The sequence below is a fragment of the Gallus gallus genome, chromosome 3 (assembly GCF_016699485.2).
Source record: "Gallus gallus isolate bGalGal1 chromosome 3, bGalGal1.mat.broiler.GRCg7b, whole genome shotgun sequence".
In the NCBI taxonomy this organism is placed as follows: Eukaryota; Metazoa; Chordata; class Aves; order Galliformes; family Phasianidae; genus Gallus; species Gallus gallus.
Window position 1 is genome coordinate 38856007 of NC_052534.1, and position 24709 is coordinate 38880715.

General features: G+C 38.8%; 2 protein-coding genes across 12 annotated transcripts in view; one reads left to right on the plus strand and one right to left on the minus strand.

The window, feature by feature from the left end:
* SIPA1L2 (signal induced proliferation associated 1 like 2) overlaps window positions 1–24709 on the plus strand; it is a 264070-nt gene that overhangs the window by 165809 nt on the left and 73552 nt on the right. For all 11 annotated transcript variants that reach the window (XM_040698284.2, XM_046939496.1, XM_046939497.1 and 8 more), the window contains 2 exons: window positions 9190–10898; window positions 22678–22811. In XM_040698284.2, the coding sequence (XP_040554218.1) occupies window positions 9434–10898; window positions 22678–22811 (1599 nt within the window). In that variant the 5' untranslated portion in view covers window positions 9190–9433. The remainder of the gene's footprint in view (window positions 1–9189; window positions 10899–22677; window positions 22812–24709) is intronic.
* On the minus strand, window positions 18040–21226 carry LOC121113191. The gene has a single exon (XM_040698295.2). It carries the CDS (start codon window positions 19081–19083, stop codon window positions 18481–18483), a length of 603 nt encoding a protein of 200 aa, XP_040554229.1. The 5' UTR covers window positions 19084–21226; the 3' UTR covers window positions 18040–18480.

Genomic DNA, 24709 nt, shown 5'->3' on the forward strand with positions numbered 1-24709 from the left:
TAATATGTTTCCTTTGGGCACTCACACTCTCACTGATGATAATTTGGCAAAATAGAAAATGTTTTAATAGAAAATGGAATTGATTAGAGAATTTTTTCCTCTTACTCAAGTTATTGCATTATTTTCTGTCTACCAGTGGCTTCATACGTTTCCAGAGCTCTTCTGAGTACTCTGTCAGAATTAGAAACCTATTTTATGGAGTAAGCAATCTCAGCTATTTAATAATTTTGTTTTGTTGTTGGTTTACCTTTTTACTGAGTGGACAATCCAGCTTGATTTTTGGGTTTCACTGTAGTAGACCTATGAAAAATGGAAATGCCTCTTATTGACTGTTGGGGCACATTGACTTGTGAAACTCAAAGCTTGCGATCTTCTTTTCTCCTTACTGAACAATTTATCTTTTCCCAGTGCTTGATTCTTTATTCAAATGAAGTACAGCCTCTGAACCTACTACCAAATTATTACTTCCAAATGTGAAATACCAGTCAAAATGTTAATGCTTCTTTCTTACAAAGTCCTCATTAAAAGCCCTTTCTTTAGGTACCCCGGGGGTCTCCAGGTCCAGTATTCATGATTTGATTCAGAATAATAGAAAGCAATTATAAGCAGTATGTGGAAATAGCTTTACACACATCCCACAAATGGTTTGAGAAACCTAGCACATGTATTTTCTACAGAAAGTATATAAAAGTTTAATTTATTTAAGTGTATAAAAGTGCTAGCATGTTCAGTGAGAAGTCTTAAAACCTTTAGGTATTTTTTATGTTTGAACTCATGTTGTATTCCTGAAGATGTAAAACTCAGTAGATTAACTTCATTATTTATAGTTAATGATATTATCTAGCTACTTGTAATTTTTCTATCATCATATCATTTTGTCTGCAGAAATTTGTTATATGTTGAGAGCGAGAGCTCTCTTGCTGTTACTTCTGGAATGAAGCTGGACAGGACATTTCTTAATAGTCTGTTTTTTTTTCTGATTTTTGCTGTGCCTGCTGCTGCTCAGTATTTTTCTAATGGAATTTCAATACTACTTCTTTACTAGTTCTTACTAATTCTAAGACATGATTAACTGGAAATAGGTGGAATGAATTTTTCTTTAATTGTTTCAGGATAACGGAATACATGTCCATTATTTCTTAAATGGTGATTTGCTTTTTTTTCTGCCAGTGTTTTTGCAATATTGTATTGTGAACTTTTAACTACTGTCTTTAGTACTGTTTATGAGCAACCTGAAGGTAACAAGTTTGCTTTGAAATATATCACATGTAGTACATTCATTTCTTGATTATAATATGAATATTCTTCTCTGTAATCACCAGCTAGTCAGTTTACAGATGCAGAATTTTCCTTGAAGCATTATCCCAACACGTCAAATTGTCAAAAACTCATTGTCATGCAGCAGGTTATTCAGCAACTACTGACTTTCCGTTTGCATTATGCAAATGGCTGCTCAGTACAAGGTAGTAGTCCTTTTCCTTGTGTTTGAATGATCAAAATGTGGTGTACAAGTCCTGTCTTTCTTTCTAAGCTTTGCTTCTGAAAATGATTTGGTACATTTTTGTTGTTTTTTTTTTTTACCAACAGGATTATCATAGTGTTTAGCATCCTGTACAATAGGGCTGGCATATGAGGGTCCTGTTGGATCAGGACCAAGAAACATTCCCTGCCTTTGGGGGATTATGTAATTTAAATGAGAATACATGCCTTCAAACAGCAAGAGGCAAGTCAGGAAATCACAAACACGTGACCATTTCTGAGCCTGTAGACATCATTGTTTTTATGAAGGATTCTGATGTTGTGCAACTTGCTTGAGGAGACCATTGAAAATGACTTCTTTCTGGTTTTGAGTGAAGCTTGCTGCAGTGCAATACTTCATTTTTGTAACTGAAAGTTCTTCTAAAAGATGAATCATTTGTGCTCTAACCTGACCTCTCTTATGAAGTCATTTCTAGTGGTTGAGGCAAAATACATGCCGCAGAATCAGCTTTCTGGAAGCTCTTTAAACATACTGGCTATGTAAAGCATTATACAAAATTTACCTGAATCATCTGCTGTCTGATATTTCTTATTTGTTGTATGTATCATTATGTATTAAAGGATTCTCATTCTCAAGCAAAACAAAAACACCATTAAAAAAAAAAAAAAAGCTGAAATAAATATTCTGTGTTACCAGTTTTTTTTTTTTTAAGGATAAAGTTTATTTACAAGGAAATTCTAATCACTATGAAATGTTGCAGGCAGAGAGATAAGTATGTCTTAATACTTTCAGATATGGAAATATCTTACAGTCATCTAGTCTGCCATACTTCTGTCCTAAGGAGATAATGTACATAAATGTAAAATGTGTTCCAGATGTCATTTTAGTTTCCCTGTAGAAAAAAGATTATTTAATGTTCAGTAAGCAGAGTTCTTTTTTTTTTTTCCCCTGTACTTTGACATGTAGATTCATGAATGGAAAGAATGAAAGGGAACAAAGAGTCTTTGGTTATTTCTGTTTATTTAAAATTTGTACTGATAGAAGAACTTGACTGACAGGTCTGTAGCTTCTATTTGCAATGAAGAAAGAGTCACACTGCCAAAAAAAAAAAAAAAAGGGGTTTGGTTAACAATATTCTGTAAGGAGTTTAGTGTTTGTGTTGTTTTTTTTCTTTATTCTTTCTCATGGGGTAAAAAGTGATCAGTGCTGGTAGATGTACTTTCCACCCTTCACTAGAAAAATTATAAGAATTTAATGTTAAGAAATTTCCTCTTTATTAGTTGCATTATGTTGTAGGCCTTATTGTATTTTTGTGAGGTTACACAATTTCATTTAAAAGTAATGCAACTGAATGCGAAGAGCTCAAATGAAAGATTCTCAGCATGTTTGTTAGTGGTAATTTTGCTATTGATTTCAACATAATTGTGATTTCACTCTGCTACTTTGCATGGTTCAATCTGATCTATGTATAATTCCATGTCCAATTTTATAGTTAAACTGTGCATAAGCTGCATAACTGAACAGTCTTTAGTAGAAGTAGAACTGTAAGAATAGCAGGCATTCCAGTTTGTTTTGGAAATTGAATTAACCTTTATGTATCTCTGTTTCAAAACTTCGTGCTAGTGGAACAATGGAATATTGATATTAGTGTTTTAAGAAAATACGATGATAAAACATCAGATGGAAAATGATTTCTAAGACACTTTAAAATCAGTAGCATTAATATTTTAGTCATTAATGGCTGTAGATAAAACATTGATGTTCACTGAGAGATCATCTAGGTTGCTTGACTGAAAATCTTGAATGATGTTTTTCAGTGAAACTATCAATTGATCTTCAATGTTTAAGGAATGAATATTCAATGAAAGTACAAGAAGTGATGCAGTGATTTTGTATACAGATAGATACAGTTTTCTTTGTTATTATGATTTAGACCAGTGGATCTTTGTCCAGACGGAGATCAGTCATGAGTGATTGTCCCCCAGGAGTCCATCTTGGGACCAATGCTCTTCAACATCTTTATCAGTGGCTTGGATAGTGGGATTGAGTAAACCTCAGCAAGTTTGCAGATGACACCAAGCTGAGTGGTATAGTTGACACAATAGAAGGGAGGGAAGCCATCTAGAGGGACCTGGACAGACCTGAAAAGTGGGGCCATGTGAACTGAATGAAGTTTAACAAGGCCAAGTGCAAAGCGTTGCACTTGGACTGGGACAAACCTAGATGTGTGTACAGACTGTGTGAAGAACTCACTGAGGGTAGCACTGTAGGGAACAACTTCGGGGTCCTGGTGGATGAAAAGCTAGACATGAGCCAAGAGTGTATGCTTGCTGCACAGAAGACCAACTGTATCCTGGGCTACATAAAAAGAGCAGGGAGAGGGAGGTGATGATCTCTGTCAGGCCTCATCTGATGTACTGTGTTCAAGTCTTGGGGCCCCCAGCACAAGAAAGACGTGGAGCTTTTGGAGTGGATCCAGAAGAGGGCCATGAAGGTGATCAGGGGCCTGGAGCATTGCTCTCATGTAGAAAGATTGAGGGAGCTTGCTCTCTTCAAAGAAGAGGAGGCTTCAACAAGACCTCATTGTTGCCTTCCAGTACCTTAAAGATGCTTATAAAATGGAGGGAGATGGACTTTTTACATGGGCAGATAGTGATAGGGTGAGGAGCAATGGTTTTAAATTAAAAGAGTGGGGATTAAAATTACATGTTAGGAAGAAATTCTTTACTTAGAGGGTGGAGAGGCACTGGCACAGGCTACTCAGAGAAGCTGTAGGTGCCCCATCCCCAGAGGTGTTTAAGGCCGGGTTGGATGGGGCTCTGGGCAGCCTGAGCTGGTGGCTGGCAGCCCTGCCTATGGCAGGTAACTGGGACTGGGTGATATTTAAGGTCCTCTCTGACCTAAGCCATTATATGATTCTATGAATCTTGTATGTGTTCCAAAGTCATGCAACTACTGTTTTGGCAGGAAATGTGATGCTCTTGTACTAGTGTTGAGAACCATGTAGGCTGTTGTCATTCCTAGTTATAATTTCCCCCTCTCTACCCTGCCATACTATCCCAAATAATCTAAGCTGTGATATGATTGCTGGCTGACTATTCAGTAGGTAAATATATTTCTGTATCTATCATTTCAACAAGGGTTTCTTTTAACTTTCTACTTTTACATTTCTCTTGCTATAATTATGATTACTGTAAGGAAAGACGAAGCAACTAAGGCAGTGTGCAACAAATATTCACTACACTGTGACTCAGATGTATTTCCTGTAGTCAAATGAAGAACTTCCCATCTTTCTTCTGTCTCTTATCTATGTCTGCATATTAATCAAGCTGAAATATTCATAGGAGAAGTAACCATTTATATGCTAGTAGTTATAGCTTTGATTGTAAATTCGGTATATTATAACTTGAACCACTTTTTCATGAACTGTGCTCATAATTTGTTCATTTTATTATTTCCAAACCATTTTGCACAGCTGCAATCTGAATAAGCAGCTCAATTATAGTTAGTGTCATCTTTTAATATTCACTGTGCCTCATAGAAAACTTTGAAAGAAATGTTCTATTTAAAGACAATTATTCTTAAATATCATGGCTTTCTAGAGACATTTGCATGAAAACAAATGCCTGAAGAGCTGATCTTCCTTTTTCATATTCCAATCTAGAGTAATAATTCTCCTGTGATATCACAGTCAACTGTCATATGATATGAGATCACAGTTCTATGTGACCAGAATTTTCTACCTTGGACACATGTTTGAAATCCAGGCATAGCCCTTATTTCACTAATGACAACTGGGTAATTCTGATTTCAGAATCAACTTGGAATTTGGCTGCAGGTATAAGAAATAAATGCCTTTAATATATATACTTAAAATATTTTGTATGAATTTTCTTGTTTTGAGAAGCTGCTCTTTTTTTCCTAGATTAGTTTTAGGAAATAATACTTTGGATCAGATTTGTTCAGTGGGTTATGTGCTTCAGAATTTGTGAAAATATCAATAGCTGAAAATCTATATACGCTTCTCCTTTGCATTGTTCATTTTCACTGAACAGAATTTTCTTGCAGACTTACTTTAAATTCCCATAAAGTAGCCATTGTGTAACTGCTACTCTGCTATAGTGGCAAAAAAAGAGAATGCTATATTTCTATGTATTTCTTTGAAGAGTGGAAACTAAGCAGACTCTGAGCACACATAAAATGTTGCATAGAATTATGTGAATACAAATTGTGTCTTGTCTTCAGCTTTTTGTATATTATTTCTTCCTACACTCCTATTTTATCAAATTGCACTTCCCATTTTTTAAGATTAGTAGATCTTGAGAGTCATGATTTGTAGAATTGTCATCTTGATAAATAGTAGAGATTAATGCTTTCATCCAAATTATGCATCCTTTTTAGGATGATAACATTACATAATAATAGGGGCAGATTTCCAATTTCTTGATCAACAAAATGGTTACAGAAAGACTTCTTAAATAATTCATTTCCGTCTATCAAGGCTGACATGAGGCAGGGTTACCAAACAGCCTCCTTTTGACAGGATGGTGCAGTAGTACAGTTCTTATTCATTGCTCTGCTGCTGGCACAGGAGCCTCGGTGGGCATATATCCAGGTCCCCAGGAAACTTGGAAACATTCCATTTTAAAGAACTGTAACTGTGGCTAACAAACCAGCTGCTGTATTGAGCTCAGAAGGAAGTCTTTGTAGCAGTGTGGAAGGAACTTAAGTTATTTGCATAACATCCAGCAGCCTTAGTGGGAAGAGTTGGCAAGAGGACAACCGCAGGGTAGGCGGCATTGAGCTTTTTATCTTCTGACTTAGCTGTCAGTGATTCCATTCTTAAATCCTACAATGAGAAGAGAAAGATGTGAAGATCTTGACAGAAAGGATGGGGACAAACAAGTACTCATGGTCTTACTAACAGCATTCTTTGTGGAAGTAATAGTTTATTACATTTACCAAACAAAATACGTTTATATCAAATAGTATCAATGTCACCTTTGGATGTTTGTAAGTTGCTCAATTCTTATTACGGAGAGAGAAAAACATTAAAAATAACAACAAATACAGGATAATATAACGCTACCCATCAGCATAGGCCAGCTGTCAATCAAAACATGCTGTTAAATTAAGTTTTGGGAATTTACAGAAATGGTCCGTGCCAAAACACATATATTTTACATTAAAAACAGGCAGATTTTGTCTGTTAGGCCAACTTCGATTTTTTTAAAAGTTTCCTAGTATACCTTAAACAAATATTATTATTTGAAGACGTGATAAAATTTTCAATAAAATGCCAGTCAACAGTTCTAAAACAGGCGTTTCTTCTCCTGTCATGCTAGCTTTGCTCTGTAGAGGATAATTGTACTCTTTTTAAATGTTACCTTTTGCAGAGTATCTTTAATTAAAATGCTCAGGCCATACTACACAAAGTATTTAAGGCAACACTACTGGAAAAGATTGTCTTGCTTTCACGTTGCCTCTGGGTTCTTTCCTGCTATGTGCAAATAGAGCAGTGTGTGAGACTGAATGGTAAATCACGTTATGGATTTGCATTCAAAATAACTATGGTGGTAGTTTATTTGTTACTACCCCTTTTTGCCTCCCACCACTTCATATCCAGTTTAATTTTGACCTACAGTTACATACCTGGCCCAATTCACTACTTTTGCACAAATGCGTATGATGGAAAAGAGTTAATACAAGGGAAGAAAAGAATTGAATTTTTGTAGGATAAATGGTATTGGCCTCACGTGTATTTTCCCATTTTGTAAGAGCTTATTTTTGATTAAAAAATAAAGTAATTTAACAGAATAGCAACTTCTATGAATGGTTTTGTGTAGGAAAAGACAAGAAGTCCAGAAGATGTAATTCTCCACAATTAAAAAAAATAATAATAATCTTCAGTAAGCAGCTAAATATTCTTCCTAATATGAAAAATTGCCCTCTTTATTCTCAGTACTTCTTTTTTCTTGCATAATTAGAAAGATGATTCTGGAATAGCTTAGTTGTCTTTTGTTATTTTGATTTGGTAAAGTTGACTTAATGTAAAAACTTTTCTGTTCATATAAAGAACACTTCCAATAAATGTTTAAAAAAAAATAAAATGCTGTCAGCTGTTCATGTTAATGTGAACCCATGGAGGTTTTAATGTATCTCACCACTACGATATTACTTGTGCCACAAAAATATTGGTTGGTGCTTTTCTTTTTATGTTATGTTTTCGTAAGTCTGCGTTTAAAAATCCTACCTACTTTTTCTGAACGATTGTTTTTTGCAAACAAGTTAATTTATAGAATTTTTGGAGTCCTGTAAGGAACCCAAGTCTTTATTTTACTTGACATAATCAGCCATCAAACAAGAGTTTTGAGGAATTCATATGTAGTTAAAGTTGCAATATATAAACATATCATTGGATATAGTTAACAATAGCAATGAGTTGCATAGAAACCATCATATTCATGATGCTATTGTAACTAAAGCTTATGTTTACTGACCCATTTTAGTAGAAGAGTCTTCAAATTTGCTGTATGAAATGCAGTTTTGTGTTGTTTCTTTTTCTTTTTCCTGACAACCAGAAAAAAATACTCTGAACTTTTAATTTAAATTATTCCTTTCCCTCCCTGCCCCTCGCTTTTTTTTTTCCTTGGGATTTTTTGTGGCAATAATGTAGGGAGAAAGAGAAATTATTTTCTGAGCTCCTCTCATCATCTCTTATCTTCACTGAAGTAAGTGGAGAATTCATATTTCAGTCTAATTTGACCTGACTTTCTTTAACTCTTGTAAAGGCATATATGTTCGTTTGTCTAGTTTTATGTGATGGATTAAAGTATGTGCTCTGCTTGTGAATGAATCTTCACAGCATGAGTTATGATCTTCTTTAAGGTCATTGAAGCTATTAAATTTTTTTTTTTGTCCTAAAAATTCCAAATTCGTAAGCCATTTAAAACTTATCAATAGGACTACTCTCTTGACTTATTTATGGAAGACAGCAGATGTGTTCTCTAGCATAGTAACTACATTAACAATCTAAGTTTCCAGCTAGAGGAATGTAATGTAACAAACAATCAAAGCTGTTTTTGCACTCAGAGTCACAAGGAAATCTCTTCAGAGAGGGGGGAAAAATACATTAATTCACTGAATTATTGTAGAAAGTTTACTAATCCTTGAAATGCTCTTTAAAATGGGAAATTTTGATTTGCCTACGGTCCTATGTTTTCATATATTTTGTTTACTTTTTTTACTACTCTTGCCTCTGTAACTCCTACATTAATCAGTCTCAAGCAAACATTAAAAAGATGTCTTAGAGATGACTGTACTATCATGTTATGTAAAAAACAGTGTCTAAATAGAGAATAGGCATCTATTGTTACTGTCAGTACTGGGGGGGGGGGAAAAGGACAGAATTGTACATAGCTGATATGTTTGGCAGAACCTGGTCAGCTGGCTATTCCGTGTACGTGTACTGATTGGCCAATGGACAGGTGTACAAGTCCAAACTACTTACATCCTGTGGGATCGTATAGGAAACTGGAATTTTTGCATTTGTTGTGTTTTAGGAGGCAGAAAATATATAACCACAAGAAACAAGTCTCATTAGTTTCAATTTCATGGGGGATTGTATATATACAAACAACACTAAAAGCTTACCATTGTTGACTATAAGCATTTTAATATGCTTTGTTTTCATTTTTTTTTATAAACAGATAAAAGACATTGGACTGGATTAATACTGAACTGAATGCATCTGAACGGAAGGAAATGTTTTTTAGGATTGCTCTCCTGGCAGAAGTTGGACAAAATGGGACACTGAGGGTTCTACTTACTCTTCTGGGAAGACTGTAACTGTGTATTTACTTTGGGGTTTACTGGCCCATAAAAAAACAATGTAATAATAAAACTAACAGTACATTTATGTAACTGTAGTGGTTCCCCTCCCACTGACTGGACATGAGTGATCAAAGGTCTTTGCAAGAAGATAAGCACAAAATCAGCAGAACTTCCTCAAAGTTCAGGGAGTCTTCAAGAAGCATGCAATCTGATGATTATTTTGCTAGAAAACTTAAAGCTTTGAATGGTAGCATGGGTCCTCCTGTTCCTTCAAATGCATCTAGCAAATCTGAGAGTAATCAATCAAATGGTACACCAGCTGTGCCTAAAATGGGTGTTCGAGCAAGGGTATCAGAGTGGCCCCCTAAAAAGGATTGCTCTAAAGAGCTGAGTAAAGCTGCTTGGGAAAACAGACCACAAGCTAGTTATGAAAGCGTTGGATCAGTACACCCAAATGGACAAAATGACCAAAATGAAGGGCAGCAAGAAGAGCTGGAACTGGAATTTGCAGAGGGAAAATACTCTATTGGGGATCTTTTTGTTCATTCCCCTCAAAGGGGACTTCATCCCATAAGGCAGAGAAGCAACAGCGATGTGACAATAAGTGATATTGATGCTGAAGATGTTTTAGACCAGAATGCTGTTAACCCAAATACTGGAGCAGCACTTCATAGAGAATATGGCAGTACTTCTTCAATTGACAGGCAAGGATTGTCTGGAGAAAATTTTTTTGCAATGCTAAGAGGATACCGAGTGGAAAATTTTGAACATAAAACTCTTGCTCCTTTTGGATTTCCTGAGTTTTTCCACTGTGATCCTTCAGTTTCTCCAAGTCTACATGCTGCTGCACAGATTTCCAGGGGAGAATTTGTCAGGATTTCTGGCTTGGATTACATGGATAGTGCCCTGCTTATTGGTCGAGACAGGGAGAAATCTTTCAAGAGGAGACTAAAATCAGAAACGGTAGAAACATCTCTATTTAGAAAATTACGAACAGTTAAAAGTGAACATGAAACCTTTAAGTTTTCTTCTGATCTGGATGATAGACTTGACAGAAATGTTCGCTCGTGGAACTGTCAGAAGTGTTTTGCACATTACGATGTTCAGAGCATTTTGTTTAACATAAATGAAGCAATGGCTACCAGAGTAAATGTGGGAAAAAGGAAAAATATAACCACTGGGGCTTCAGCTGCATCACAAACTCAGATGCCAGCAGGCCAAACGGGAAACTGTGAATCGCCTTTGGGAAGCAAAGAAGATCTCAATTCAAAAGAGAATTTAGATGCTGATGAGGGTGATGGGAAAAGTAATGACTTGGTGTTAAGTTGTCCTTACTTCAGGAATGAAACTGGTGGGGAAGGAGACAGACGGATTGCACTTTCGAGGGCAAATTCAGCATCTTTTTCGTCAGGTGAAAGTTGTTCTTTCGAGTCTTCTCTGAGTTCCCATTGCACAAATGCTGGTGTTTCAGTGCTAGAAGTACCAAGAGAAAACCAGTCAATTCACAGAGAGAAAGTGAAGCGTTACATCATAGAACACATTGATCTTGGAGCATATTATTACCGCAAGTTCTTCTATGGAAAAGGTAAGTTCTTCTAATGCATGCTTGTCTCAAATCAGTACATTAGATTTTACTTGCTTAGGAAAAAGAAAAAAAGTTTCTCTATGGGAAAACCTAAGTATTACTGAGGATCTTGAAATGTGTTACTAAAATTAAGCCTCTTGATATTTCCCTGTGGGTAAGCAAGAGTCCAGTGGATTATGTATAAAGATATGCAGTACTTGCCTAAATTCACTAAATGTTCGATCGCTTAAATTGGTAGATGAAATAACTTCTCTGTTCCAGACCTTCTTAGAAGGCAGGATAAAAAAGATCAGTTTTATACCCAAAAAATGTCATGGAAATACCAATACTCAGAATGGAAATCGTTATTTCCTAAAAGGTGTTTCCAAAAGAAAACTTTTCATTGTCAAAGCTCATGGCTTCCTTCTAGATTAAACTGTCTTCTTGTGTCTCTGGGGTGTTTCATACTGTACATACATATGTATGCTCATTAATGACAGTATTTCATTTTTGAGCCTTAAGAAGATTGTTCTTTGCCTTTACTCTTTTGGGAATCTTCAAACTGCAAAGTGGCAGGGTGCTCTTCTCAATAAAGTAACTAACTTGGCTTGAATTGTTATTCAGATAAGAGATTTCCACTCTGATCTGCTTTGGCTCTCTGTATTCAGTGCTGCCTTGCTCCGTGTGTTTCAAACCCTGTTTTTGTGAGAAGGAGAACCCCAAAATACCTCTCTGGCCTATCTGTGTTATGAGTTCCTGCTCAATCTTTTTGCTGCTATTAAAAGAATGAAAAAAGGAACAAAACAAAAAACAAACAAAAAAAACCTCAAACACTTTTGTCCTTAAAAGATTTGTTACTGTCTGAGTCTTCCTGAAATCATACTTCCTTTACCTTTTAACTGTATTTGAACAGCAGGAAATAAGCTCTATGCTGTATTCCTTCCTGTACTCCTTGCTCCTGTGACCCTTCATGAGAGACTCAAAAGAAAGTCCAGTAAAGTTTAATGATATGGTGGAAACCTAGAACATACAGGCTGTAAAAATGGTGTATTTAAGAGAAAAGGAGGGAAAAATCTAGAACTGTGATGTAAGAGGAAGAAAAAGACATATAGTTAAGCAAGGACAGGCAGTGAATTCAAATATTCAATATGGTTTCTGTGGTAGGCAGGTTTCAGTGGATCAAAAAGTGCTGAGGAAGTCAGAGTGGAAGAGAAGGAAAACTTGTGAGAATAGTGTGTATTTTTTGAGATGCAGAAGAGAGGATTGGCATAGACAGAAATAATTGTCAGTGGAGAAATGTTGTGGCAGGTTAGGAAGAAAGAAAATAAGACAAGGACTAAGCCAAAGAAAAGATGACTTGTTTGTGAAATGCTTTTACAGTGGAGGTGTTAGAGGTTCTAAAGAGCTGAAAAGTTTTGTTCTGTTTTGCAATGAAAAATAGTGTTGGAAGGAGAAAGAAAGTACAAAGAGAAAACACTTTAAATAACATACTTGATACAAAATAAATGGCTTTTCTTGAAAGCTGATGCAAGGGCAATTAGTTTTAATTAACTAATGTTCTGATGTTAAATAAATGTAATCTCTTGACTAAAAATGAAGTGTATTTATGTTAGTGTAGTATTGAAAACTTAAATAGTATCTGAGAGTTGTACCCCATATGGTATAATACTGGTGAATGTGAATTGTTAATGTCCTTATTGCTAAGTTTTTTTGTGGATAATGTTCTTCAAAAGTAAATACCGTGATGCATTTAATATTCAGAAAGAAACTGTTAGAGTTTCACCTTTAAAGTCATATATATGCCATGCCCTCTTCTGTATTAAGTTTCTATGGAACAGTAACAGAAGCTGTACAAGTAAAACCTTTAATCGATAACTCTTAGGAGTAAGAGAATAAGCAAGTCAGGGCACACATAGCAAAAACTCAGTTTTTGATATGTGCTATCTGAGAGAATCAGGCATGTATGGAATCTCCAGATTACCTCCAGTTGAGCGCAGTTTTGCCTAAACAAAGTTTATAGAGCATAGAGGATATAAAACAGGTGTTTTTCCTTCGGCACCAAAATGTCTTACTGTTGTGCTGATCTCCTGTGTAAGAAAAAGTGACATTTATATGCATACTGAGTCTTGACACTATTCTCTGACAGTGAGTTATCATAGCTGATTGTTCATTGAATTGTAGATTTAATAGCACAGTTGAATTTAGTAAAGTGATTGTGGAAGGGTGAAATGAAAAATTTAGCAAACAATAGTCGCTTGTATATAGAGACATATGTAACGCTACTGATTTTCTTTTCCTTCAACAACATATCTGTGATAGAGAAACAACTTTCTGCATATTTGATTTAGTTCACAGTTTTATAATTGGCACTTGTCAGCATACAAGTTTTATTTCTGTTTTAAGATGCATGGAAGAAACACCCGGGCATGTGTAGCACTAATTATTCCATTGCCTTTCAAGAAATGAAAGATTTGGAATTCAGTCTTCTGAAATGAGCTGTAGTTTTATACTGCATATTTATAAGCATTGTAACTATTGTTAAATCCAACAGGACTGATGTAAAATATGTTAATGTTTGTGAAAAATATCTTCTCAGTTTCCAGTTAAGGTTATCAAAAGCTAGAACATCTTATTTTATCTAATGGTTTTGATTTATTAATTGTGTCTGTAGGGCAAATGAAGGTGATGACAAAGCCTTTATTTAAGAAATAGGCACACGAGGGAAAGATATCAAAAAGAATCGACTCACCCCTCCCGGTAGCAGCGCGCAGACCGAGCCGAGCTGAGGAATGTGTCCCTCCCCCGTTCGTACCGCCGCGCCGCCGCACTCACACACTCACAGAGCCCACCCATTGGTTCAGGCTGTGACCCTGGAATTCCACTACACTCCACCCCTTCACAGCATGAACCAATGACTGAGCAGGTAGGGGGTGAGCCCCTGCAACCTGGTGGCCCAAGACACAATGCGCATCGCGACGCATACACAACACCCGCCGCAATATAGGATGTCAAAACAATAAAGGCAATCAGTGGCAGTCCCCTTCACGGTTCTGTTGGGCCAGTACTTGATGTTCTTTCTCGAGGCGTATCTTTTTCAAGGACCAGTAGCGCTTCTGATTCATGCTCTCCAGTCCCCAAAAGTTCAGCAGTGCGTCACAGGGTGTCATGATGTTTCCTCATAAGCGTGTTTGAGTGATGTTGCTCCTGCGGGCCATCCTGTGAACTTAAAACCTCAAGGGGAGTAAAACAGATGTTTAATAGGTACGAGGAGGGGTAGGTCCGCCCTCCACGGTAAGATGCAGGCTGTATTTCGGTCTTGAGTCAACACCTCTGCCTGTATCGGGGCACGTCCTGGCCTTCGATACCACACTCTTTGGCCCGAAATCTGCGACTGAATCACTATATCGGGTACCAAAGGGGGGGTTCTAATTTGCCACATGGACATGATTAATGTCCCCCTTGCAATGAAAACAGGGGTGTCAACTATTACCTCTGTTGGCCATACACCGATTACTGAAGGGTTTACTGATCCCCCAACCTCTAACAATCTCCCCCAAGGTGCAAGGAGACCACACCATTTTGGTCCTGCTTGCACCTTCCAAGGCCATTTTACCTTGTGTCTCCCGGGCTCTAGGTCATCAGGGGCAGGGAGCAGAAGATTATTCATTGTGCCAACTTGTGGCTTGAGTGAGGTGTCCTTGCTTGTAATTTGTATCCTAAGTGGGGAGGCCCAAGTTGTCTGCAGCATTTTTAAAGCACTGGGTCTGCCATCTCTTGGTCTCTCATTCAAGTCTCGCAGGGTTTCATAAAGCCTTTTGGTCCACCCCTGCAAGGACTGTGAATCTGCCTTCAGAGCAGCCTTCAGGATCCCATTGTATCTTTCTATTAGGCCTGCTCCTGTTGGATTGTAGGGCAGGTGAAACCGCCATTCAATGTTATTGTCTTCAGCCCACTTCTGCACAGTTGCACCTGTGAAATGTGTACCTTGATCACTCTCAATAACCTCAGGAGTCCCGTATGATGCCATCAATCTAGTTAGAGCTTTGATGGTATTGGCTTGGTTTGCCTTTGCTACAGGATAGGCTTGCATCAGTCCACTCGCTGTATCGACACAAGTTAGGGCATATCTGGCCCCCTCAGATCGAGGAAGGGGACCTATATAATCGATCTGCCATCGCTGTAATGGGTTGTGTCCTCTAGCGAGATGGGCCGTAGTTTCCGGCAGAGGTCTTGGTCTCATTCGCGAGCAAGCGTCACAGTCCTGACATGCCTGGACAATATCTGGTAACTGTATGGGCAACCCCCATGCTTTAGCTGCTGCCCACATGGTTTTCTGTCCTGCATGCCGTAATTTCCGATGCAGCCAGTGAGCTATGTCTTCTGATGGTGTACTTCCCAACCATCGGACTCGAGCCAGTGTGTCAGCTTCATCATTGCCTGGTGACTGCAAGGGTTGATGTCCAGAGACGTGGTATGCTCGTACGGTCCTGTGCCTAACCACGTTCCATATATCAACCCACATATCTTTGCCCCAGATAGGTCGGGCATGGATTGTCCAATCCTGAGTGGCCCACTGTGCTATCCAGAGCGTGAGCCCTCGGTAGACTGCCCAACTATCTGTGCAGATGTTTAGTGCACTGTTGCCAGGCTCTTGAGTTATCACCATCCACACAGCTCGTAGCTCAGCCCACTGGCTACTTTGTCCATCCCCTTCTTCAAACCATATTGTTTCAGTTGAGGGATGGTATGCGACAGCTCGCCACCTACTTGGGTTCCCTCTGCTGGATCCATCTGTATACCAGGCATCTTCTGGGATAGGGTATTTTCCCTCCTGTACAGGACTCTTTTCTGGACAAGTAACCACTATTTCCTCAGGTGTCTCGCTGTGATATGTTACTGGCCCAAGTATCTTTTGAAGTTCTTCCTTCAGTGGAGATGATGACAGGCGGCTTCTTTGGCTAAGATAGGCAACCCAGCGTGCTACTGTTTGTGATTGGGCCACCCCGGTCTTAGGAATGTGAGTTAGGTCTTTTACCCACCCCTGAATTGGTAAAGTTGTTTTGACAATAACCTCTGCGGTCTGAGTTATTGGTTCTACTGCCTGCAATGCAGAATAGGTAGCCAATAACTGCTTTTCAACCATGCTGTATCTCTCTTCTGCTCCATGCCAAATCTGTGACCAGAACCCAATTGGGATTCGAACAGAACCCTGGCGCTGCCACAGCCCCCAGCCAAACCCTTCTTGGGTCACATGCACATCTAGTTCGGCTGGAAGGGTTGGATCAAATATACCTAGCGCCTGGGCCTGTTTAACAGCTATTTTTGCTTGCTGGAAGGCTTCTTGTTCTGTTCTACCCCAATCCCATACTTGGCCTTTTTTTGTTAATCGATATAAGGGTTTTAGCAGTTGTGCTAAGTGGGGAATAAAGGATCGCCAATATCCTAATATACCCAAAAACTCCTGCAACTGCTTCGGTTTCGTAGGAACCGGGAACGCTTGGATCTTATCAATGATCGCACTGGGTAACACCTTAGTCTTACCTGACCAGACAACACCCAGGAATTTAACTGATAGCCCTGGTCCTTGTACTTTTTGTGGGTTTATAGCCCATCCTTTTTCCTGTAAATAAGTAATTAATGATGGTACTGTCTTTTCTAATGCCTCGATTGAGTCAGATGTTAACATCAAATCATCAATGTAGTGGAACATTTTGACAGTAGATGGTTTGTTCCAATTTGCCAAGTCACTTGCCACCAAATTATGACAAAAAGTAGGTGAATGCACGTACCCCTGAGGTAGAACTTGAAAAGTCCACTGCCTGCCCTCCCACGTGAATGCAAACTGGTCTTGGGACTCCTTAGCAATTGGAATGCTGAAAAATGCATTTGCTAGATCCAGAACGCAGTGGTATGTTTCTATTTCTCTACTTAATGTATCCATGAGGGAAGCGATGTTGGGTACAGCTGCATGGATCGGTGGCGTGACTTTATTTAGTTCTCTGTAGTCTACTGTCATTCGCCACGTACCATCTGGTTTCCTGACTGGCCATATGGGGGAGTTGTATGGGCTGTGTGCAGGTCTAATAATCCCTACTCTCTCCAGCTCCTGCACAGTCTTGGTAATTTCTTGTTGCCCACCCGGGAGTCTATACTGCTTTGTATTTGTGATCCGGCGTGGTTGTGGCAAACAAATAGGTTCAATTTCTGCATGACCCCTTATGATTGCCTGCACTGCCCGGATACTAATACATCTTTCCCTTAATCTGAACTCTCCCACAGTGGTTTGGAGAGTCAAACCCGACAGGATATCAATCCCCAATATATACTCTGGAATTGGGGCAATAGACACCTTGTACTCCCGGGGTGGTAGACGCCCAACCCCCAATTTCAACCATGTTTGTGTTACAGGGATCATCTGCCCCCCGAACCCACCTATCATTGCCTTAGAGCCTGAAAATTGGTTTGGGTCACCATATATAATTGATGTTTCTGCCCCAGTATCTACTAATGCCATAACCCGCTGTACATTCTTTCGGGACCAATGAATCGTTAGTTCAACGTAGGGTCTCCGGTCTCCTCTGGAGACCCTAGTCTTGGGGAATTTTGGCTCCGCTGTCAAGCCATCAGCTGTGCAATCCCTAAGTCTTTTTCCTCTGATGGCTCAACTGTGGCTGCCCGGGCAACCTGAGGAGGTTTACGTTTTTTTGATGGGACTATGAAGTCTTCTAGATTCCACGTATTTTGTGGAATCCGTTCTATGAGTCTAACTCCTTCCCTTTTAGGAGAGCGTTGGAATCTCTGACTGTTTGGTAACTGTTTCCATAGTTGTAATAAGACCTGATTAGGCTGTCCATCGATCTTTTGAAATTGAACTCCAGCCCTAATCAAGTCAGTAAACATTTGTTTTCTTGAGACCCTGATGGGTCCAGATTGAATTACATTAGGAGCAGGTCTCCTAGGTCGTGGTGGCGGATGGATGTCCGACTTTTCCACCACCATTCGGACGTTGCGCCTGGCGCGCAGGCGCTCTGTCTCCCCCAGATCTGCCACCAATTGGGCGGCCTGTTGTATAATGGCCTCTGAGGCCACTAGGGGATTTAGTATGGATACCAAAATTCCATACTGATGTGGTGGAGCCTGCTGCAGGATGAGGTCCCTCATTCCTGCGGAAAATTTTATCATATCTGGGCTCTCAAAATTGTCCTCATAAATTGCCTCCTTCATACCTAATTCTCGGATATAATTTTGTAAGTCCTCCATAGAGGACCACAGGCCGGTATTTAATGGTATATCCGTTTTATTTGCCCATGTCACACGGCATGCGGCCATTAACCATGCAATCAGTGAATGATTTTCTTCATTGTGTTGCACAGCCGCATATAGTCTTTGCCTGAGGGCCGGGTGAGTAGTAATTGATGCCAGTTTTGAGATTTCTGGCCCATTCACCACAACACTTTCTGCCCCCATGTCATATAGTCTGAGTAACCATGCTGGCACACTCTCTCTCGGTCTTTGTCTAAAGCGTTGTACTAAATCCATTAATTCAGCTGCCGTGTATGGGCGAGCTGTTACATGTAGTGTGCTCTGGGCAGGGGGCCACTGGTCAGGGGGCAGCCCCGCTGGCCTGTCCTGCGTTTTTTTTTGTTTTTTGAGTTACAACTGGTCGGATCTCAAAGGGATCAAGCTCTAGTGGAGCCTCAAGATCTGACTTCTTAGTGCTTTCATTTTCTGAGTCCAGTTCATGTGGACTCTCTTGTATAGGATCCCCAGTTATTTCTAAAGAGATGTTTCGGATTTTTTGTACCGGGATTATAGGGTTAGGTTTTTTCCCTCTCAAAATTGCAACCTGTCTTTCTAGTTCTTCCACACGGTCACGTAATAGTTGATTTTCATCAGTGAGAACCCCTTCAGTTATATTTAGCCGGTTCAAGGCCATCAGCAGCGGCCACGCCACCGTGGAGGCAGCTAACTGTCGTTCTCGTGTAGTGAGTACGTTTTTGTTTAGACTACTGAAATACTCAGCCAGGCGGGCTGGGGATTCCTGAACATTTCCTGCATCCCGTAGGGGACCCCATTTTTCAATAATACAGGCAATCCCGTGATATGGGGATCCTAGGAATCCCGGGATGTGCCCTGGCAAAACCTCACTTATGGGGCTAGCCTTTCCCCGTCCAAACCATCCCATGAAATTGTTCAAAAATGTCATGGTAATTATTTTAAGAGGCTTATAATTGGGTATCTTTAAAGATATTTGGCTGCCTGGCTCGCCAAAATGTAGGGCAAATGAAGGTGATGACAAAGCCTTTATTTAAGAAATAGGCACACGAGGGAAAGATATCAAAAAGAATCGACTCACCCCTCCCGGTAGCAGCGCGCAGACCGAGCCGAGCTGAGGAATGTGTCCCTCCCCCGTTCGTACCGCCGCGCCGCCGCACTCACACACTCACAGAGCCCACCCATTGGTTCAGGCTGTGACCCTGGAATTCCACTACAGTGTCCTTCGGTGAACTCCGTGTTTGTGTGATGGGCTGGGATGAGAGGGGGGGGAAAAGAATTGTGTTGATTTTTTTGAAAAGGATAATTGAAGCATGCTGTTATTGTCATTGAGTTGTCCTTTTCCTTTTGTGTGATTATCCTCATAATACCTCAAGACTTGACTGTTATTACTACGCTTTTTATTTGTGGGATGCTTGCTAATGTTTTTTTACAATCGTTGGACTTATGTGCTGATATCAAAGTGGAAAAAAATGTCCTAAAAGAAATGTACAGGCTTAGCAAGCTTTTGGTATTAACTCAGACTTCTATAAGAACCTCATGTAAGAAGGAATGTTGACATCTGTTCCTCAAAATGACAGATAAAGAGTTTTTACTCTCTCTCTTCGAACAGCTAAAAAATAGCATTTTCCTCTTTCATTTCTAGATGATACTTTTAATTCAATGTAAATAAATTTAATGATCTTAATGAGTTTGTAGCTTGAGATTAAAAAACTAAGAAACAAAACAACAACTTAGAATTAAAAATGCTGTCTCTAAATCTTGGGATATATACATTCATAACTTTTTAAATTTTTTATCTCTTATCCGCTAACATCTTGTACAACATATCTGCCAAGTTTGCATTTTTCTGCTCAGTAATATAGCTGCCAAGGTGCCTGGTAGCTGTGGAATACAATTTTCTCTAGAGTCCTATAGAAACCGTAACTAAGTTTACCGCATGTCAAAGCCTGAATATGCAGCTATGGGGACTTATGTTGTTCAGAGTGTTTGACCTATGTATTTCACTGTCTCATGCACGTTCAAATTAATATTTTTATGATCTGTACAATCTTGTTCCATTGATTTGTTAAGTTTACTAATTGAAGTTCAAAGTTTTGACTTAAGACTATGAAGTATGAGCTATAATTAATCCATGCAGGTAGAATGGCCAGGGTGGAGAAGCAGGGAAGAATGTAGCTGGTGAGCATGAAAGAATAGGTTTGTGTCTGTGCTCCTTCGATCCCAGGTGTTCCTTGCAAAAAAAAAAAAAAAAAAAAAAAAAGGTTTTTGTCTGTAATGTGCTTCTTTCCAGTGGGAGATGGACTATAACCACCAGTGTACTTTATAGGCAGATCTTTGGAAGATGACTGGAAATGTAATTGAAAATTGGTTTGACAAATAAGTCTATCATTTACATAATTAGAGATAACTTTATCTTTTTGTATCCATTCCAAGCGTGGGATCTCTGGGATGACTTCCCAGTAAAAGAGATTTTGTGAACACTTCCTTATTCATTTCTGAAAACTTTCTTATTCATTAACCAAACTAGTTTAATCTAGGTAATCTTAAACAAATTAACCTATTACATCGTTACTATTTAAAACCTAGAGTTATAGCATAAACCAGTTTGGAGGAAAATTCTGAAAGTCATCAGTCCAATTCCCTATTTAAAGCCACCTTTAAAAGTAGTTTCTGAGCAACCTGTTCAGAACCTTATCTCTCTAGATTCATTCTATTTCCAAAAATAGAGATTTCACAAACTCACCTGGCAACCTGCTCCTCGGTTTAATTCTCCTCTATGGGGAGTGGCATCTTGTAACAGCAGAATCTTGTCTTGTCTTTCTTACCTTGGAGAAGAGTCAGGTTCTTCCTTTACTGTTACTCTCCTTCAGGTAGTGGGGTGGGACAATTACTCCCCTCCTGCTCTTCTGAAGGCTGCAGAAACTCACCTCCTTCAAGCTTCAGCTCTTCTGTTACATGCTTCAACTCCCTATCATCTTCAAAGTTTTCTTGGTAATTGCTGGACTTGAATCCAGTTTTGGACAGAGGGTGACAGCATTGCATGTGTGGTCTCAAAAGTGCCAGATAGAGAGGAGTAATCTTTTCTCTTGACCTACTGAAGTACTCTGTCTAGCACAGCCCAGAGTGTGCTTAGCCTTCATTCCTGCCAGGCTGTTCTGCTGACTGCTGTGCAACTTAGTGCTCACCTGGGCCCCGTGTCCTTATCCACAGAGCTGCTCCTGAAATAGTTTGTTCCAAGCCCATGCTGTTTCATGAGCTTTCTCTGTCTGAAGTGCAGGTCTGTGTCAGTCTTTGTGTTCCTGGACTGCTGAGGTCCCTCAGAAATGCAGCTATAACCTTCAATACATGAACACTTTCTCTTGAATCTGGACGTGTATGTGAAATTCCATCCCGTCCTTCAAATCTTTAAAAAAGGATATTAAACAGTAAAAGCTCCACTATCAACTTTTGATACAAATCTTTTAGCAACTGGCCACTAAATTGAATGTATATTGCTAATCAGAATCATTTTAGGCCAGCTGTCCAGTCAGTTTGTCTACTTTGTAATTTCTATGTCCGAAGCAAGTCTTTTCAGTTTACTTACACAGACACTGTGGAAGACTATCAAAAGCATTGTTAAAATACGTGTTGCTGACATTCGTTGCTGCATCTTCATCCACAAAACCAGTTATCTCATTGTAGAGAGCAATTGGTTTGGTGATGCGTTATTTGCATTTGGTAAATCTATGCAGGCTATTCCCAAGCATCTTTTTATTGGCCTCCTTTATAATTTTTTCTTTAATCTGACTGGGGCCTAAGTCAGGGCCTGTTTGTAGCTTCCCAGACTCTCTTTTGTGGGTACAGCCACCCACTATGATACTTCAGAGGTGTTAGTGGCCTTACAGTGACATTGGCCAGTTTCCTCTGTATTTATCCTGTCTTATTCCAAGGACTTGGGTATGTCCAGTCAGATCAAATGGTGTCTATCTTGGTCGTCTTCCTCTGTAGGTAGTACTTCACAGACATGCCCCTACTTGGCCCTGACCATTTAGCTCAATGACCAATTGAACTTTACACAAAGATTGAAGAGTTACTAGTCTCAATTTTCACTTGTCAAAACTGAATTGCTGAAGGTAAACCTTTAAGCAAGAATAAGAATAAACTGAATGAAATGAGGGAACATACGTGGTACCTTATATGTTTGGAGACTACTAACTTTTATTGGAAACTTTATCTAGATAGAGTTTCTTTGAACTATTTCTTACAGTGTCATGCAAAAAAAATTATTTTGGTATCAGAAGTTGAACTTAATTATGAGTTGTGTGATGAGTTATCATTCTACTCATCAAAATTCATATTTTGTGATTTACATGCTTACTGTACAGTAAAGAGTACACCCAGTGTATGTGATTTACAAATCACAGCGCTCAATTAGAAATGGTACTTTTTCTTGATGCAAAAATTTTTAATGTAGTTTGAACATTTTCCTGAGAGATTCACACTTCGTTATTCTCTTCTTTCTTCATTCAATTTTGTGCAAAAGAGCATCAGAACTACTTTGGAATAGATGAAAATCTTGGGCCTGTAGCAGTCAGCATCCGGAGGGAGAAGGTTGAAGACCCTAAGGAGAAAGAAGGATCTCAGTTCAACTATCGTATAGTTTTCAGGACAAGTGAGGTAAATATTATTTCAGTAATTCTGCAAAGGAGAGCTGATGTAGAACTTAGGGTGCTAGTTGTTTGCTAACTTGGAAAGTAAATCTGTTAATGGGAAAGAGATGTTTCTTGTACTGTTAGTAAACGTAGTTGCTACCTAGACCAAAGTTCTCCTCTTCACTGCTACATACAATTTTTCTTTTTGGATAGGCATTCAAAAGGAGGTAAGTTGGCTGAAATTAATATATCTGCAAGAGGTAAGCAAGGAATCAGGTAATAAGAACAAAGCTGTGGATAAATTTGGACCAAACTGATATATCTTATGCTTCCAATGATAGGAAATAATGATTAATAAATGCAGGGGAAAAGAGGGGAAAAATATGAAAGTGAGTACTGAAACTTAAGTATACTTTTGAGTATTTTATTTCAAACTATTTTCTTAGAAGCTTTTTTTCTGAGAGACGTGATTTATGCACTTCAAATAATTTGTGGAAGGAACATTACAACTTCCTAAGGAAGAGAAATGGAGAAGTGCTGCTGTCTTCTCCTTGTCAGGGGTAACCAGTGATAGGATGCATGTGAATGGCAGAAAGCCATACCAAGGGTATTAAGAAAAAGTCAGGAACTGAAGCGACCTTCACAGTGAGGTGGCTGATGCCTCAAGCCTGCTGGGTTCAAAAGAGTTCAAGGATAATGCCCTCAACTAGCTGCTGTAGCTTTTGGTTAGCCCTGAAATGGTTAGGCAGTTGGACTTAATGGTCTTTGTAGGTTACTTCTAAGTGGACCTTTTTTATTCTAGTCTATTAATATGTTAATAAGATAATTACTTTAACTGGAAAAATGGCTTTCATGATTATTGTGGAAAGACATTTCTCCTAATTTTTATTTCAAATGAATTAGTGTCTCTTGCAAAAGTAATTTCTTTATGACAGCAGCAAGGTCTGATTTGTATGAAAATACACAGCGTTATTATCCTTAGGACTGCTTGCCTTTTATTACTATTAAATCACATTCCTGATATCTCTGGGCTCACATACTTTTTACAAACATATGTAGAAACAATTTTTTTTTAAGGCTAGTTTTTTACTTCTTTGCCAAAAATGATTCAAATGACTCACTTCTAAGTAATGTCTCTTTTTGCCAATAAAGACAAGGTAGCATGGTTTAAAAAATGGATGGATAAGATAAATGAAGGTCCCATTAGCCATGGCTTATCTTGCCTGTCCAACCTTACATTCAAGAACCATGTTTTCTAGAGTAATATGACATTAAAATTAACGATTTTTAGCTTTCTTGGTGTTTTAAAATTCTTTCTCTTTTTTGGAAAAAATAAATCTTAAGAATTTTAGTAAGTTAATAAGGTCATCAGTGAATTTATTTAAACAAAATATAGAAGCATTTCAGTTGGAGAAGACCCTCAAGATCACCAAGTCCAACCATCAGTTTGACTTACTGAGTCTCATCTCTAAACTGTTTCCCTTATTGCCACGTTTTGGTATCTCTTAAATATGTCCAGAGATGTGGACTCCATCACTGCTCTGGGCAGCCTTGTTCAACACTTGACCAACCTCTCCATAAAGAAATTCTTTCTAACGTCCAATCTAAACCTGCCCTGGTGCAACTTGAGACCGCGTCTGTGTGTCTTGTTGCTTGTCACCTAAGAGACTGTCACTCTCCTTGCTACAACTTCTTTTGACACAGTTGTAGAAACAATGAGGTCTCCCTTCAGGTTCCTTCTCTAAACAAGTCCAATTTCCTCCATTACTCCAAATAAGTTTTTGTTTTCTATTCCCTCCACCAGCTTCATTGCTCTTCTCTGCATATTCTGGAGCAATTCAATATCCCTCCTGTTACAAAGGCTTAAAACTGAACACAGTATTTGAGGTGTGAAATCGCCAGTTCCACATATGAAGGGGCAGT